Source organism: Chiloscyllium punctatum, chromosome 3 (genome assembly GCF_047496795.1).
Source record: "Chiloscyllium punctatum isolate Juve2018m chromosome 3, sChiPun1.3, whole genome shotgun sequence".
Taxonomy (NCBI): Eukaryota; Metazoa; Chordata; class Chondrichthyes; order Orectolobiformes; family Hemiscylliidae; genus Chiloscyllium; species Chiloscyllium punctatum.
This window is the reverse complement of record NC_092741.1, coordinates 15,697,381-15,715,311: the sequence shown is the minus strand read 5'-3', so window position 1 is coordinate 15,715,311 and position 17,931 is coordinate 15,697,381. Positions and strand designations below refer to the sequence as shown.

Here is a 17,931-nt window from a genome sequence, read left to right as displayed (position 1 = left end):
TTTGTATGGTTCAGTATTAAACATTATTTCAAACATTATTGTGAAATGCTTTGGAATGGTTTAATAGAGATACAAGTTGTTGCATATTTCCAAAATAATGATAAACTAAGTGCAATTTTCAGTCAGTAAATTATACAAAGCATAAAAAATAATAATGCTTCATGTTTATTGCCAGTGTGTAATGCTTTTGCAATTACAGGCACTTACCCTGGGGATTAAAGAACCCTGTCATCCAAAACACAGTGGGCCTGCCCTCAAATATCCAAGAGGAAAACTGTGCATTTCGCTCTAGGAATTCTGTGAACCAAAATCCCAAAGTAGTGGAATCCCAGGAAATCCTTTTCCACACCTCAGGGACACGAGCATTGTACATGTTATCCAAGGCATCTGTTAAATTCTGTAATGGAAAAGGAAGTGAGCATGGCATGTTATATAGAGTCTAAGACTTGACCAGAAGTAGACAAATGATTGAAACAATATGTCTGCTTTTTCATTCACAAGGTATAACCATCACTGATAAGGCCAGCATTTATTGCCCATTCCTAACTGCACTTGAGAAAGATACAGAAACATAGCAATTAGGAGCAAGAGTAGGCCATTTGGCCCTTTGAGCCAGTTCCACCATTAATATGATCATGGTTCATCACCCAATTCAGTCCCCTATTCCTGCTTTCTCCCTTTGATCTCTTTAGCCCTAAGAACTGTATCTAACTTATAGTCTTAGTGTCATACATCACAGAAACAAACCCTTCAGACCAACTCATCAGTGTCAACCAGAAATCCCGATCTGACCTTGTTCCATTTGCTAGCTTTTGGCCCATATCTGTCTATAGCCTTCCTATTCCTATACCCATCCAGATGCCTTTTAAATGTTGAAACTGTAGCTGCCTCCAGCACTTCCGCTGGCAGCTTGTTTCATACACATGCCACCCTCCGTGTGAAAAGGTTGCCCCTCAGGTCCTTTAGAAAATTTGCCTCAAACCCTAGGATAAAGATCTTAACTATTCACCTTATCCCTGCCCTTCACAATTTTATAAATTGCTATATGGTCACCTTTCAGCCTCTGACGCTCCAGGGAAAACAGCCCCAGCCTATTCAGCTACCCCCTTTCTCTCGCTCAAACCCTCCAGTTTCGGTAACATGCTCATAAACCTTTGCTGCACCCTCTCAAGTTTAACAATATCCTTTCTATTGAAGGTCAACCAGAATTATAAGCAGTATTCAAAAAGTGGCCTCACCAAAAATGGGATCCCAACTCCTATTCTCAATGTTCTGACTAATAAACGCAAGTGTGTCATGTCTACCTGTGACTCCACTTTCAAGGAACTATGCACCTGCACCCCTAAGTCTAGTACTGAGGAGGGACATATTTGTGGTGCTAACTCTGTTAGTGAAGTGTTTCAATGTTTACCACCATTCACATCTGGATGTGGCAGGATTGCAGAGCTTAGATCTGATCGGTTGGCTATGCCAAGGCAGCTTGCATGCCATCCACAAACATTCATTCCCTTTACCACCAAAGCAGTGTGGCAGGCCATGTGTATTATCTACAAGGTGCACTGCAGTAACTCACTGGTGTTCTTTTGACAGCACCTTCCAAACTCGTGATCTCTGGAGTCTAGAAGGACTAGAGAAACCAATGCACAGGAATACCATCATCAACAAGTTCCTTCCAAGTCATTCACCATCCTGACTTGGAACTATATCACTGTTTCTTTCCAATTGCTTTGTTAAAACCCTGGAATTCACTTCATAACGAGAATGGAATAATGTAGGTTAAATTGGTTTCACAGGTTGGCGCAACATCGAGGGCTGAAGGGCCTGTACTGCACTGTAATGTTCTATGTTGTATATGCACACCGTCTGTGGGAAGAAGTTGCTGACAGGTCTATTTTAAATCTTTCTCTCCTCACCTTAAAGGTATGTCTTCTAGTTTTAAACTCCCCTACCCTTGGGAAACACCTTTGCTATTCACCTTATCTATGTCCCTCATGATTTTCTAAATTTCTTTTAGGTCATCCCTCATATTCCCAGCCCGTCTAGCCTCTCCATATGACTCAAACCCTCCAGTTCTAGTAAAATCCTTGTAAGTCTTTTCTGACCCCTCTCCTATTTTATCATACCCTTCCTCTAGCAGGGTAACAAAAACTTTACAGAGTACACCAAAAGTGGTCTCACCAAAGTCCTACACAACCTCAGCAACAACATCCCAACTTCTAAACTCAAATGGTCTGAGCAATGAAGGCAGGCGTGTACTGCAGCATTTGAAGAAGGCAGATCACCATCACAGTCTCCAGGGCAATTAGTTATCACAGCAAATTCTGATAGGGGCAGTAACGCCCAAACTCAACGAATGAGTAATAAAACAAAATTTGAATTGTGAGCTGCAGCTGTTGATAAGAGAATTACACCGACCTCGCTCATGATGATGGTCCCCTCTATGGCCAGCTGTAAGTCATGCAGACAGTTCCGGAGCATCGAAATAACTTTCTGCATTCGATCAATTTCTTGCCGCAGAAAAATGTTCATGGAATTCAAAATTCCCATTTTTATGAGGCGAGCTTTCACCTGTCAAAACAAACAGGCTCTGTTACCATGATCAAATGTTTACAGTCACTGCTAGTTTTCTAAAGTGATATAGAAGATTGATAATTGGATTTGATAAGTGCTGCTTTCAAATGACTCCATGTTAATGTGTCATTTTGTCCTGGATAAAGGTGAAATATTTACTTCTGCACGAGAAGTTGTGTTGTGATAGCTTGCCCATTTTGATGGTTTGGTTAATTTCTTGGCTGGTTACATAAATAATTATTTAATGGGGAGAAAATTGGGGAAACATGCATGACATTGAAAAGCTTAAACAGCATCCCCTACCCAAAGGTAATTGCGGAAGTGGATGGTTATGGGCCAATGTTTCAAGAAGGGATATGAGGGAATCAAGTTTAAGGAAAGTCAACCCTTAGTGTGTGAGGTCCTAGGGAAGGAATCTTTAAACTTCATTTAGCATTTGGTCATCAGACCAAGCATCTGCCTATGGTCTTCATGGTTCAAACAATTTGGAGACCTCTTGCGATAATTTGCTTGAATGTATCAGGCTCTTGCTGGTATTTCAGATTTATAATAATTAAAATTGAGTATACATGCAATGAGAGGCATTACAGAAGAGCATTTAAAATTCTCATTAACTGTGATACAAAATTACTGGATAATAGACCATCAGGTCCAGGGAAGAATTAGGCCATTCAGCCATTCAAGTCTGCCCCACCATTCGATCATGGCTGATATGTTTCTCAACTCCATTCTCCTGTATTCTCCCTGTACCTCTTGATCTCCTTACTAATCAAGAACTTTCCCAGCTCTGTCTTAAATAGACTCAATGACTTGCCCACCCCAGACTTCTGTGGGAATGAATTCCTGAGATTCACCTCCCTTTGGCTGAAGAAATTCCTCTTCATCTCAGTCTTAAAGGGTATTCCCTTCACTCAGAGCCTGTGTCCCCAGGTCCTAGTCTCTCCTAGTAGTGGAAATATCTTCTCCATGTTCACTTTATCCCGGCCTCTCAATATTCTGTAAATTTCAATCAAATCCCTCCTTATCATTCCAATTACCAACAAATACAGATCCAGAGTCCTCAACAGCTCCTCATATGACAAGCCTTTCATCCCTGGGATCATTCTTGTAAACTTCCTTTGGCTACCCACCAATGCCAGCACATCCTTCCTTAGCTACAGGGCTCAAAACTGCTCACAATAATCCAAATGCAGTCTGACTAGAGTCTCATATCGCCTCAGCAATATATCTCTGCTCTTGGTCTAGTCCTCTTGAAATGAACACTAATTTGCCTTCCTAACTACCAACTGAATCTGCACATTAACCTTAAGAGAATCCTGAACTAGGACTCCCAAGTCACTTTGTGCTTCAGATTTCCAAAGCCTTTACCCATTTAGAAAATAGTCTACATATCTATTCTTCTGACCAAAGTGCATAACCTTGCACTTTCCCACAGTGTATTCTATCTACCACTTCTTTGCCCACTCTCCTAACCTGTCCAAGTCTTTCTACAGCCTCCCCAATTCCTCAACACCATCTGTTCCTCCAATATCTTTGTGTCATCTGCAAACTTAGCAACAATACCCTCAGTTCCTTTGTCCAGGTTATGAATATTTAATGTGAACAGTTGTGGCCCCAATGCTGACCCCGTGGAATTTCACTAGTCACTGGATGCCATCCTGAAAAAGATCCCTTTATTCCCACTCTCTGCCTTCCGCCAGACAGCCTATCATTTATTAATGCCAGTACCTTGCTCCTAACACCACGGGCTTTTAGATTATTTAGCAGCCTCCTGTGCAATTCCTTGTCAAAGGCCTCCTGGAAATTACCTCCTCAAAGAATTCTAATCGATTTGTTAGGCATGATAACCCTTTAACAAAGCCATGCTGACTCAACCCTATTTTACTACTCACTTCCAAGTACTCTGTAATTTTATCCTTAATAATGGTCCTGAAAATCTTACCAATAACCGAGGGGAAGCTAACCGGCCTATAGTTTCCTGTCTTCTGCTTTCTTAAATAGGTGTGTTACATTACCCTGAAAACGACAAATGCTGGAGATCACAGAGGGTCAGACAGCATCCGTGGAGAGAGAGCAAGATATCGTTTCAAGACTAGACGACTCTTCACAAGAGCTCCGATGAAGAGCCATCTAGCACCAAAACGTTAGCTTGCTCTCTCTCCATGGATGCTGCCTGGTCTGCTGTGATCTCCAGCATTTTTTGCTTTCAGTACAGATTCCAGCATCTGCTGTAATTTGTTCTTGCATTGTGTTACATTAGCCATTTTCCAGTTCTCCAGAAGAATTTTAATGGAACTTCACATTCATTTCCAGTTTAGATAATCTTTATTTAAATAAACTGAATGTACCTTGCTGAGACTAATTAATAGCTGAAAGTTTCGATGTTGTTAACTGATGCCATGCATTAATTGAAATAATTTCAGAATTAATATATCCACAAGAGAATCTCCAAAAGCAGTTCATTTTTCTCTGTCATTTCAACAAAATCAAAGATGTAGCATATGCTTTTGAGAGGTCAAATATGAATAAAACTTTAATATCATTTAATTCATGATCGTAAAGTACCTCATGTGGTAAATAATCAGGGGGCAGCTTTCGTAGCATACTGTCAGCCAGCTTAAAGACAGTGGCTTCTCGAGTCTCTCCCCCTCCTCCAGAAGTTTCTTTCGGCTGAATATTGGTGATTGTGTTAAGAATTTCAGCTGCAGTATTACTCTGGTACCTGAAGAAAAAGACAGCAATGAATGTTGGTGTTTCTTTGAAGATTTGAGAATGATGCTTGTTTCCTTAGCCAGCATTTTGGGTTTCTTTTAGCAATTTGCAGCCAATGATCGTAACTTGTCAGTGCGCTGCTCTGATTATTCCACTGGTTTAGGTCAGGACTTAAAGCATTTAATCACTGTAGGGGTCAGAAAAGGTTTACCAGGATGTTAGGTGATATTAGTTATGAAGAACGATTGGATAGTCGGAGATTGTTTTCACTGGAATGCAGGAGCTTGAGGGGTGAACTGATCGAAGTTTGTAAGAGTGTGAATGGCATGGATAGAATGGAAAGTATGAGGCTTTTTCCCAGGGTCGGAGGGGTCAGTTACTAGGGGACACAGTTCCAAGGTGAGGGAGGAAAGGAGCATTTAAAGGACATGTGTGAGACACATTTTTCACACAAATGGTGCCTGCAAGGTTCTGCCAGAGGAGGTGGTGGAAGCAGGCACAATTACAGCATTCAAAAAACAAATGAATGAATACACAATTAGGAAGAGAATAGAGGGTTATGGATCCTGTAAGTGAAGACAGTTTTAGTATAGAAGGGCAAAACATGTTTTGGTGCAAATTGGAGGGCTCAAGGCTTGTTTCTGTGCTGTATTGTTCTTTGTTCTTGGTTCACATTCATGAGTTTCATCTTTAGTTTGTGAAGTTTGTCAGTCTCAGGAAAGACATGACTAGGGAAGTTAACATTGGCCACAATGCCTGAAGATTGGGTAGTAGACAACTGATTTAGGTTTCTGCCTCTGATGGCTAGCCAATGATTTGTGTTGGAAGTGCATCTGGATAAGACTTTTAAAAAAAGTAAATTGCTGGAAATAATCAATGAGTGATTGCTGGGCCCCTTGCTGAGATATTTGTGTCAGCGATAGCCATGGTTGAGGTGCCAGGGAATGGAGGGTGGCTAATGTGGTGCCATTGTTAATGAAAGGTGGTAAGGTAAAAACAGGGGAACTATAGACTGGTGAGCCTGACATCAATGGTAGGTACGTTACTGGAGAGGATTCTGAGGTACAGGATTTACATGTATTTATAAAGATAAGGACTGATTAGGGGCAGCCAACATGGCTTAGTGCGTGGGAAATCATGTCTCAATAACTTGATTGAGTGTTTTGAAGAAATGACAAAGAAGATTGATGAAGACAAAATGGTGAATGCTTTTCATATGGACTTCAGCAAGCCATTGACAAGGTTCTGCATGGTGGACTGGTTAGATTAGACTCCATACAGTATGGAAACAGGCCCTTCAGCCCAACAAGTCCACATCGACCCTCCAAAGAGAACCCACCCAAACCCATTCCCCCACCCTAAATTTACCCTTAACACTATGGGCAACTTAGCATGGCCAATCCACCTGACCTGCATATCTTTGGATTGTGGGAGGAAACCAGACCATCCAGAGGAAACCCACACAAACACGTGGAAAATGTGCAAACTCCGCACACAGTCGCCCAAGGCAGGAATCAAATCCATGAACTGTGAGGCAGCAGTGCTAACCACTGAGCCACTGTGCCGATCACTTGGAATCCAGGGAGAGCTAGCCACTTGGCACAAAATTGGTTTGAAGTTCAGAGACAGAGTAGTGTTAGAGGGTTTTCAGACTGGAGGCCTGTGACCAGCAGTGGGCTGCAAAGATCGGTGCTGGGTCCACAGCTTTGTGTCATTTATATGAATGATTTGCATGTGAATATAGGAGAAATGGTTAGTTAGTTTGCAGATGAACCAAAATTAGTGGCATAGTGGACAGTGAAGAAAGTTATCTCAGAGTACAATGGAATCCTGATCAGATGGGCAAAGGAGTGGCAGATGGAGTTAATTTAGATAAATGTAAGGTGTTGTATTTTGGAAAGGCAAATCAGAGCAGGACTTTTACACTCGATGGTAGGGTCCTGGGGAGTGTTGCTGAAGAAAGAGACTTTGGGATGCAGGTTCATAGCTCCTTGAAAGTGGAGTCGTGGGGAAACAGGATAGTGAAGAAGGTATTTGGTGTGCTCTTCTTTATTAGTCAGTGCACTGAGTATAGGAGTTGGGAGGTCATGTTATGGCTGTCCAGGGCATATGGTAAGGCCACTTTTGGAATACTGCACTCATTTCTGGTCTCCCTGCTAAATGAAAGATGTTGTTTAACTTGAAAGATTTCAGAAAAGATTCACAAGATTTACTAGAGTGTTTGAGCTATAGGGAGAGGCTGACTGGCTATTTTCCCTGGAGCTTCGGAGGCTGAGGGGTGACTTCACAGAGGTTTGTACAGTCATGAAGGGCATGGACAGGATGAATAGCCAAGGTTTTTTCTCCACGGTAGGAGAGTCCAAAGCTAGAGGCTACAGGTTTAAGGTGAGATGGAAAAGATTTAAAAGGGACCGAAGGGACAATATTTTCATGCCAAGAGTGGTGCATTTATGGCATTTGCTGCCAGAGGAAGTGATGGAGACTGGCACAATTGCAACATTTAAAAGGCATCTGGATGAGTACATGAATAGGAAGAATATAGAGGGATATTGGCCAAATGCTGGCAAATGGGGCTAGCTTAATTTAGGTTTTGTGGCCAGCATGGACAAATTGGACTTAAGGATCTATTTCCGTGCAGTGCAATTCAATGACTCTATGATTCTATAAATCAGGCAGCATCTGCGGGAGAGGAATAGAATTAAAATTTCAAGTTGATAATTTTTCAGAATTGAAGAACAATAGAAATGTAAACATTTTATTGCATTTCTGTGTGCATTTTCTTCTAACTTGATACCGAGGCTTATCTAAGTTATTGATCATGGTTAGTTAATTATGTAAATGGAAGTTTTACCTTGTGAGAGTATAATCTGTGTTTGTGTCATATGCAGACAGTTTTCAGGGAGTTTAAGTTTAGCTATTTAATAGTTCAACGTAGTTTACCTCGAGCAAATTGTTCTGATTCCTTTGAAGCTTGTCTTAGAGTCATAGAGCTGTACAGCATGGAAACAGACACTTTGGTGCCGACCAGATATCCTAAATTAATCCAGTTCCATTTGCCAGCACTTGGCCCATATCCCTCTAAACCCTTCCTATTCATGTACCCATCCAGATGCCTTTCAAATGTTGTAATTGTACCAGCTTCCACCACTTCCTCTGGCAGCTCACTCCATGCATGTACCACCACCTGCATGAAAATGTTGCCCTTTCGGTCCCTTTTAAATCTTTCTCCTCTCATTCTAACCCTACATCCTCCAGTTCTGGACTCCCCCACACCAGGGAAAAGACTTTACCTATTTATCCTAGCCATGCCCCAAATGATCTTATATATCTCTATAAGTTCACCCCTCAGATTCCAATGCTCCAGGGAAAACTGCCCCAGCCTATTCAGCATCTCCCTGTAGCTCAAACACTCCAACCCTGGTAACATTCTTGTTCATCTTTTATGAACTCTTCCAAGTTTCACAACATCCTTCCTATACGAGGAAGACCAGAATTGCTCACATCATTTCAAAAGTGGCCTAACCAATGCCCTGTTCAGCTGTAACATGACCTTCCAACTCCTATATTCAATGCTCTGACCAATAAAGGAAACTCCTTTTCCACTATCCTATCCACCTGCAACTCCACTTTCAAGGAATTATGAACCTGCACTCCAACGTCTCTTTTGTTCAGCAAAATCCCCCGGACCTTACTATTAAGTGTATAAGTCCTGTCCTGATTTGCCTTTCCAAAAGGCAGCACCTCCCATTTATCTAAATTAAACTCCATCTGCCACTCTTCAACCCAATGGACCATCTGATCAAGATCCCGTTGTACTCTGAGGTAACCTTCTTCACTGTCCACTAATCTCTAATTTTGGTGTTATCTGCAAACTTAAGTAACTTAAACTTGGAACTTTTATTCTGAAATTCTTCTATTAAATCAAATGGCCTGAATGTTTCAGTCATCAGCTCTGGAAATTTTAAAAAATAATTTTGTTGTATGTTAGAAGTTTTCACTGTGAGAGAAAAACTATTTTAGCTTCTTAATAAAGTCCAGTAGTGTGAGCAAACAATTAACTTTACAATCTGTGAACTGTAAGATTTCATGTGATCGGGTTAGCAATTCAGATAGATAGTTGGAATGAAGAGATTGTCCTGTGGTATGATATTAGTAGACTAAGTAGATACTCACTAGAGTTCAGCAGATTTCGAGGTGATCTCATTGAAACACTAAATTCTTATGGGCCTTGACAAGATTCAGGATTGAGAAGGTTCAGAAATTTGGTTGGGGTGTCTAACCAGGGTTTACGTAAAGCAAAAAGGCCATAAGACATAGGAGTAGAGGTAGGCCATTCAGCCCATTGAGTCTAATCTATGATTTAATGAGATCACAACTGATCTGATAAACCGCGGCTTCACTTTTCTGCCTTTTTCCCAGAACCTTTCATTCCCTTAATGATTAAAAATCTGTCTATCTCAGCCTTGAATATACTTAACAACCCATCTCTATAGCTCTCTGCGCTAAAGAATTTCACAGAGTCACTACCATCTGAGAGAAGAAATTATTCCTCAGTGCGATCTTAAGTGTGTGACCCCTTATTTTGAGAATATGCCCTTTGGTCCTACACTCTCCCACAAGAGGGAAAATCTTTTTGCATCTACCAGGTAAAGACCCCTAAGAACCTTGTATGTTTCAATAGGTCACCTCTCATTCTTCTAAATTCTCATGAGTTTAGGCCCAAACTGGGCTCAACCGCAACCTCACCTCAGAAGACAGTCCCTCAATTCCTGGGGTCAACCTAGTGAACCTTCTCCAATCCCAGTATATCTTTCAGTAGATAAGGTACCAAAAGATTAAGGGATCAGCCATGGCCTTACTGAATGGCAGAACAGACTGGAGGCACTAAAGGCTTCTTCAGCTCCTGTTTCTTATGTTCTTATAATTATTTGTTTAAATTGCTTGATGCAGTCACTGTGCTGGATAGCTGCAGATCAGCTTGACTCAGCAACAGAGATCGATTAAAAGAGGAAAGATCAATCCTCTCACCAAATCTACAGAATCCATTCTATTCTTTTTTTAAAAATGTATTTCTCTGAAAAAAATAGAATTTTTAATATTACAACAAATACAAAACAATACAATTTAAAACAGTACCAAAAAAACCCAAGAAAAAAGTAAAAGAAAACCCAATCCGCCCTCATGGAAAGAACAAAGGACCAAGAAAATTTACAGCCCAGGAACAGGCCCTTTGGCCCTCCAAGTCTGAGCCGATCCAAATGTACTGTCTAAACCTGTTGGTCAATTCCTAATCATCTGTATCCCTCTACTCCACATCTACTCATGCATTTATCTAGATGCATCTTAAATGAATCTACCGTGCCTGCCTCTACCACCTCTACTGGCAATGCGTTCCAAATGCCCACCACCTTCTGTGTGAAGTACTTGCCGCGTGTATCCCCCTTAAACCTTCCACCTCTCACCTTGAAAGTGTGACCTCTCGTTATTGAATCCTTCACCCTGGGAAAAAGCTTGTCTCTATCCACCCTGTCTATACCCTTCATGATTTTGTACAACTGTATAAACACACATAGAAAAATATAGAAAAAAAAATAGCTATCAAACTAAATAAATAATAACCAACAACAAACTAATAAATAGTAATAACTCAATTCAGCCAAACAAGACAGCCATATGTTCACAGTTCCTCCTCCCTGGATATTGGACTCATAAAGCACAATCATTACGGCTATATGAAAGTCCTAGTTAGTGGGCAGATAAATCTGTGTTAGGGTATTCCAAAAAGTGCTGCCATGACTTATAAAAATTCTCAGTTTTGTGGTGTACCATTTTGTGAGAAAATCCAAGGGAATATGCTCCATAATAATCTTCCACCAACGCAATAGGCCCTGGGGGTCTCGGATACCCAACCTAGCAAGATATACTTCTTTGTGCAAACAGTGAGGATATTGAAAAGATTTTTCTTATGCACATCTGCAGGGAACATAATGGGCAGGCCCAGAAGAAGAGAGATCGGGTCCTTCTCCACCCTTACACCCAAAAGTCTCTCCATTGCACCCCACCACATATTCCAGTATATTTGAAGCCTATTGCAAGACCAGAGACAATAAGTAAGAGTGCCCATACAGACCTTGCACTTAGGACATGCTGAAGATACCCCTGGTTTAAATTTTGAAAAACAGTCTTGAGCCAAATGGACCCTGTAGAGAATCTTCAATTGTAAAGCATGGGTCCTATTGCAAATTAATATCTTTCTTGCCTTTTCCTAAATATATTCTCATGCCTCTGAGAAGACTTCAATACTTAGCTCTCTCTCCCACATCCTGCAGAGTCGATCAAACTCATCTGAAGAGGCACCCCTAATTGATGATATAAAGTGCTGACAGAAAATGTACTCTTAGCACTGAGCACCCCCTCTCTTGATGTCGGATTTGTAGGATCAGTCAAAAATGTAGTCTTTTTTTGAATAAAATCCCTAACTTGAAAAAATCGAAAGAGGCTTCTGTTAGGTAGCTCGTATTTCCATTTTAACTGATCGATGGACATCATTGTGTCTCCTTCAAGTAAACTGGTCATGCAAGACACACCCCTAGCTACCCAACGTTTGAATCCTGAATCTATCATCCCCGGTTGAAGACCCGTCATACCCACTAAAGGTATAAAAGAAGATATCTTGCCAATATTGCCCTCCTTCTGCTGAATTGCCCTCCATGCTTTAACAGTAATGATAACTATTGGGTTATGGCAATATTCCCTAACTGTCCTCATTTTGTCTATAACAACAAGCTAGTAAAGGGGCTTTGATATCTAATCATATTGAAAGAGGGTCCCCATAAGCCCAATCACTTAAGTAGGATAAAAGTGAGCTTAGTTGGTAGCTTTTAATGTCCGGAAGGTCCACTCCCCCCAATCAGTTGCAGTTTAGCTAATTTAATGAGGGGCTGCTTACGATGCCAAATAAAGGAGCTGAACCAGCTGTTCAGTCTCCTAAATATTTGCATATTGAAAATCAGGGGGAGCATCTGTATAGGGTAAAGCAAACAGAGGAGGATATTCATCTTAATAAGCACTATCTGACCCAACCACGAGACAGGAAGTGTCTCCCATCTTTGAAGGTCTTGTTTGATTTTGTCAAATAATTAACAAAATTGACTTTGAATAGCCGATCCAGAACTGGAGTAATGAAGATGCCCAAATACACAAAACCCCCCTGTGACCACTTAAATAGGGATCGATATTCACCCTCAAGATCTAGCACCTTCGTAAGACCACCGATAGGCATAGCCTCTGATTTTGCAGAATTAATCTTGCACCCCAAAAAGGCGCCAAATGCACAGATGCATTGTATCAGGGAAAGCACTGAAACTGCTGGATTTGACAAATAAAATTAGAACATTGTCTGCGTACAACGAAATCTTATGTAAGTTTGATCCCACTTCTGGAGCTGATATATTAGGATCCCTACAAATGGCCTCTGTGAATGGTTCAATCACCAACGTAAAAAGCAGTGCTGAAAGGGGACAGACAGCCCTGTTGATTGCCCCTAAAATGTTAAAATTGCTTGATTGTACCCCATTGGTGATGACCGCAGCGAGAGGGCTACTGTAGAGAACCTTTACCCATCTTATAAAGACTTTGCCCAAATCAAACCACTCCAGAGTATAAAAAAAGTTAGGACACTCAACTCGGTCAAATGCCTTCTCTGTAGCTAGAAATATCACCAATCCCTGTATTGACTGTTGTTGACATGCTTGGATTACATAAAGCAGCCTCCTCACATTATTGGAGGATCTGCGGCCCTTTGTGGAGCCTGTCTGATCCTCTTTAACTATAGTGGGTAACACAGTCTCCAGCCTTAACGCAAGAGTTTTAGAGAGGATTTTAAAATTCACATTTAAGAACGAAATGGATCTGCACGAAGCACCGTCCTCCAGGACCTTCCCTTTTTTAAGAATAAGTGAAATATTGGCCTCTCTCAGAGTAGGCGGGAGACAATTGTGGCTGTATGAGTCATTAAATATATTGAGCATCAGGCCTGACAGTATGCTTATAAATTCCTTATAGAATTTGCTGGGAAGTCCATCAGGATTGGGCGGCTTTCCACTCTGAAGCTGCCTCACAGCTTCCTGCAACTCTTGCTCTGATAAGGGAGCATTGGGAAAAGACTCTTGCTTGGGACTCACACCCGGGAGCTCCAGATCCTTAAAAAAAGATTTCATTTTGGCTCACTCCTCCTCACAACCCTCAGATTGGTATAACATGAGTAAAATCTCAGGAATGCCACATTAATCTTTTTGGAGTCACATGTTATGTTCCCAGACCCTTCCCTAATCGTCATAATGGCTTCTGGGCACTCCTTTTCCTGGCAAGATATGCTAAGTATTTGCCTGATCTGTCATCATGCTCATGTAACCTTTGCTTTGCAAAGGTAAGCTCCTTCTTTGCCGTCTGCTTGAGCACGGCATTCAATACAGACCGCAGCGCCATAATCCTCTGTAGTTTGATCAATGGGGGCCTGTCAAAGTAAGCCTTCTTGGCTGTCTTTAACTGTGCTTCGAGGAGATGTTGCTGCTCAGCCTTCTGCCACTTCCTACTGGCAGAGTAGGAAATAACTAACCCCCGGCATAGGCTTTGGCAGTTTCCCCAAGGATGGATGGACTACTAACTGAGCCTGAGTTAATGTCAAGGAATGCCCAAAATTCCCTAGAGAAATACTTCACAAACTTATTATCCATGAGGATAAAGAGAAGCATTTGCCAGTGCCTTGAACACACTGTAACGTCCTTAATCTTAACCAACAGGTACACTGGAGTGTGATCGGAGATGGTAATATTACCAATCATACAAGATGCCACCAAGTCCTGGGCTGCCACAGGGGTCAGAAAAAAAATCAATCCTGGACGACATTTGTGCGGATTGGAAAAAAATGTAAAATTCTTGCCTGTAGGGTATAGACTCCTCCTGATGTCCACTAACCCTAATGCCACACATACATCCATTAGTTGTTTAGTTTGTACAGAGGGTATCAGGAGGCCTTTGGGCAACCTGTCTACTGTGGGGTCCATGAGACAGTTAAAATCTCCCCCATAATGATATGCTGGGACTCGAGACTGATCAGTTTAGAAAATACATCTACATCTAGTGGGCGGCACGGTGGCACAGTGGTTAGCACTGCTGCCTCACAGCGCCAGAGACCCAGGTTCAATTCCCGCCTCAGGCGACTGACTGTGTGGAGTTTGCACATTCTCCCCGTGTCTGCGTGGGTTTTCTCCGGGTGCTCCGGTTTCCTCCCACAGTCCAAAGATGTGCAGGTCAGGTGAATTGGCCATCCTAAATTGCCCGTAGTGTAGGTAAGGGGTAGATGTAGGGGTATGGGTGGGTTGCGCTTCGGCGGGGCGGTGTGGACTTGTTGGGCCGAAGGGCCTGTTTCCACACTGTAAGTAATCTAATCTAAAATCTAAAAAACTTTGAGGGGATGAGCTGGAGGGCAATAAACATTTAAAACACCATATTCTTCCCCATTTGTCAAGGCTTTAAGAATTACAAAACTCTTTAACACACCCGAGTAACTTAAATGGGAGATTCCTCTTAACCAATATAGCTACTCCCCTACTTCTGGTAATAAAAGATAAAAAGTAAACCTGATCAAAGCTATTCCACTGTAGTTTCAAATGCTCCCTATCATCCAAGTGTGTCTCCGGTAACAAAGCAATATTCACCTTCTCCTTTCTCAGACTCAAAAGTACCTTCTTCCTATTAATTGGTGAGTGACTTCCCTTGATGTTCCAAGTACATCATTTAATCAAATCATTAGACATAACCTTCTGCAATAACATTTAAATTCCAGAGAGGAGGAATTTGAACCACAAATTGCTGAGCCTTAGTGTCACATGACCCATCAAACATAAAAATTACATAAACTAAAACTACTATATTTAACAAACCTACAAAACTATCAAAGATTAAAATCAACAAAAACCAAAAAACAAACCAACATATAAAGTGCCAATGGCGCTAAATAGGGGAACTCACCGCCTGCCCAAAAGGGGCAACTACCCATCCCAAACTGCCCATAAGTAGGCATCTAGCCATCCCAACCATTTTCCCTCCTCCTAGCTAGAGCCATATGAAAACATAAGCAGAAAAGAAAGTAAATACACCATAGAATAGCAATATGAATAAAAGGCGTAAATAACCCACCCATCCTTTGGTATAACTTAACCTAGAAATTAAAATACACATCTCAACTGCTGCCAAACATAGGTGAAACCAAATTATTACCAATAGGCAAAAAAGGAAAAGAAAGCTCTAACTGAACTTCCTCTGTTTTTTAAAAAAACAACAAAGATATACCCAAACAACACTACTATTTGTACATACAAAATTCTTCAGATTAGGTTAATTTGTTCACAAAGTCTCTTGCCTTCTCCAACATGTCAAAGAGATGCACAGATCCATTTAAGGTGATCTGAAGCAGAGAGTACTACATCCCAAACTCCCTCAGTCTTCTCTTGACACCATCATAAGATTTTCTTTTCTGGATCACCACCGCTGGGAAGTCCTGGAAGAACATGATCTTAGAGCCCTTGTAAATTAGGGCCTTCCGATCCATCCCCTGGATTCTGGAAGCTACCATGATTCTCTCCTTATCTCTAAAGTGATGAAACCACACCAGGAGAAGATGAGGACATTGACCCAAACCTGATCACCGTGTCGTGACCTGGTGTGCCCTCTCAATCTTCAAGCTTCTCAAGCCAGCCTCCCAGTTAAGGAATTTTTGGCAGCCAATCCTCAAAAAATTCTGCAGGCCACTCACCTTCCTTACCCTCAGGCTGACCGATGATCCAAATATTGTTTCTTCTGCCCCTGCTCTCAATATCATCCAATTGGTCACGCAAACTCCAGGGCTTGGATCCTATCTGTGGAGGAGCTAGTATCAGCTTCCACCACTGTGACTTACCCTTATCCGTCCTCTTTTCCAGGTCTCCCAGTTGCTGTTCGTGCTTCTGCAGCATGATAGAGATCGGGGCCAGCTGCTCCTCTATCTGCTTCCCCAACATCTCACGAGATTTCAAGAGCTCCTTCACTAGGGCCTGGTAGGTAATCGAGTCCAAGGATTCTGCAGGCTGTGCCACAAGCCTGGCCTCGGACACTCCTCCTCCCTTCTTCGGCATCACTGGATGGCAAGAAATGCAGGTAAGTTAACTTTTCACAGTTTCCTGCGACTCCACAACCTTTCTAGAGTCCTAGGATATTGCGATTGTCCGGGATGGGCGGGTTAAAAGTTCGTGCTGCTTGTGCGATGGTGCAGAGCTCTGCAAAGCAATCCTCCGAGATCACCGTCATCTTGGATCCTCATCCCATTCTATTCTTAAGTTTCAAAAAAAACCTTAAATGCACATGTGAGAAGCTAGTACAGAGAGTAGGCCAGACAGCCGATATAAAGTGTCAATCCTGTAGGAAAAGTGAAACTCACAGACAGAAACACCACCCAGTTATTAAAAACAAATGCTGTATGTGTAAAACAATGCAGAAGTAGGGCAAAGTTGCATTGCAGCATAAAGTCAATTGGTGCTCATACAAAGATGCTGGTGCAGTACAGCAACCTGCTATATAAGGTATCTCTGATATAATCTTAGGGGAAATTGATGATCCAACCAGTTAATTCTGGCAAAAAGAAATTACATCAAAGACTTCTCATTAATTTTCAGCTTGATCCAGGGGTGAGTGTATTATGAAATTGCCTACAGTGAGTGCAGAAGTATTGCTTACAGTGTACAACAGTGTAACTATATATTCCAGGAGGTCTACGACTTAAATTTAAAGATATGTCTCAAACACACTGCAACACAATGGGTATGAATGTGTGACATCACAAAGAGAATGTAAGGGTACCTCCATTTTGATGCATCCTGTCTGTGGAGTCAGATTTTTTTTTCTCCACTGGAACCAGGCGAACAGACCTGAGCAATCATAGAGATACCAACTCCATAGATACCTCCTTAGGGGGCGGCAAGGTGGCTCAGTGGTTAGCACTGCAGCCTCACAGCACCAAAGAGCCGGGTTTGAGCCCTACCTTGGGTGACTCTCTGTGTGGAGTTTGCACATTCTCCCCATGGGTTTCCTCTGGTTGCTCCGGTTTCCTCCCACAATTCAAAGATGTGCAAGTTAGGTGGATTGGCCATGCTGAATTGTCCATGGGTTAGGTGTATTAGTCAGAGGGAAATATAGGGGAATGGGTCTGGGTTGGTTACTCTTCGGAGGGTCGGTGTGGACTAGTTGGGCCAAAGGCCTGTTTCCATACTGCAGGGAATCTAATCCAATTACATTCATCTACTTCCCAGCAGGCCACAGAAAGTCTTCCACCAAGAGGGCTGAAGAAAGTTCTCTCATTGTCTTTTATGGAGTCAATGGATAGGAGTTTCTACTTGTTAACCATTTTAAGTGTATTTCTGTGCTTATTGCATGTTAGGTAGATAATTGTTAATTGTAGCATTGTACATACTTTATGAAAAGAACAATAAAATGTTAGATTGTCCTTACTGCTAAGAAAGGAAATCTCACAATATAATGCTTTGTACAGAATGTGGAGGCTTTTGATTTAATTTGTTTTGAAAGTTTTGTTGTGTTATTTAAAGAGAAGGAAAT

At 41.7% G+C, this 17,931-nt stretch overlaps 1 protein-coding gene across 1 annotated transcript in view; it reads right to left on the bottom strand.

The window, feature by feature from the left end:
* Window positions 1-17,931, bottom strand: part of LOC140453953 (dynein axonemal heavy chain 8-like) — a 1,210,036-nt gene that overhangs the window by 10,561 nt on the left and 1,181,544 nt on the right. The window contains exons 91-93 of the mRNA XM_072548830.1: window positions 5,137-5,293; window positions 2,416-2,568; window positions 208-397 (exon numbers count right to left, since the gene is read on the bottom strand). Of these exons, the coding sequence (XP_072404931.1) occupies window positions 208-397; window positions 2,416-2,568; window positions 5,137-5,293 (500 nt within the window). The remainder of the gene's footprint in view (window positions 1-207; window positions 398-2,415; window positions 2,569-5,136; window positions 5,294-17,931) is intronic.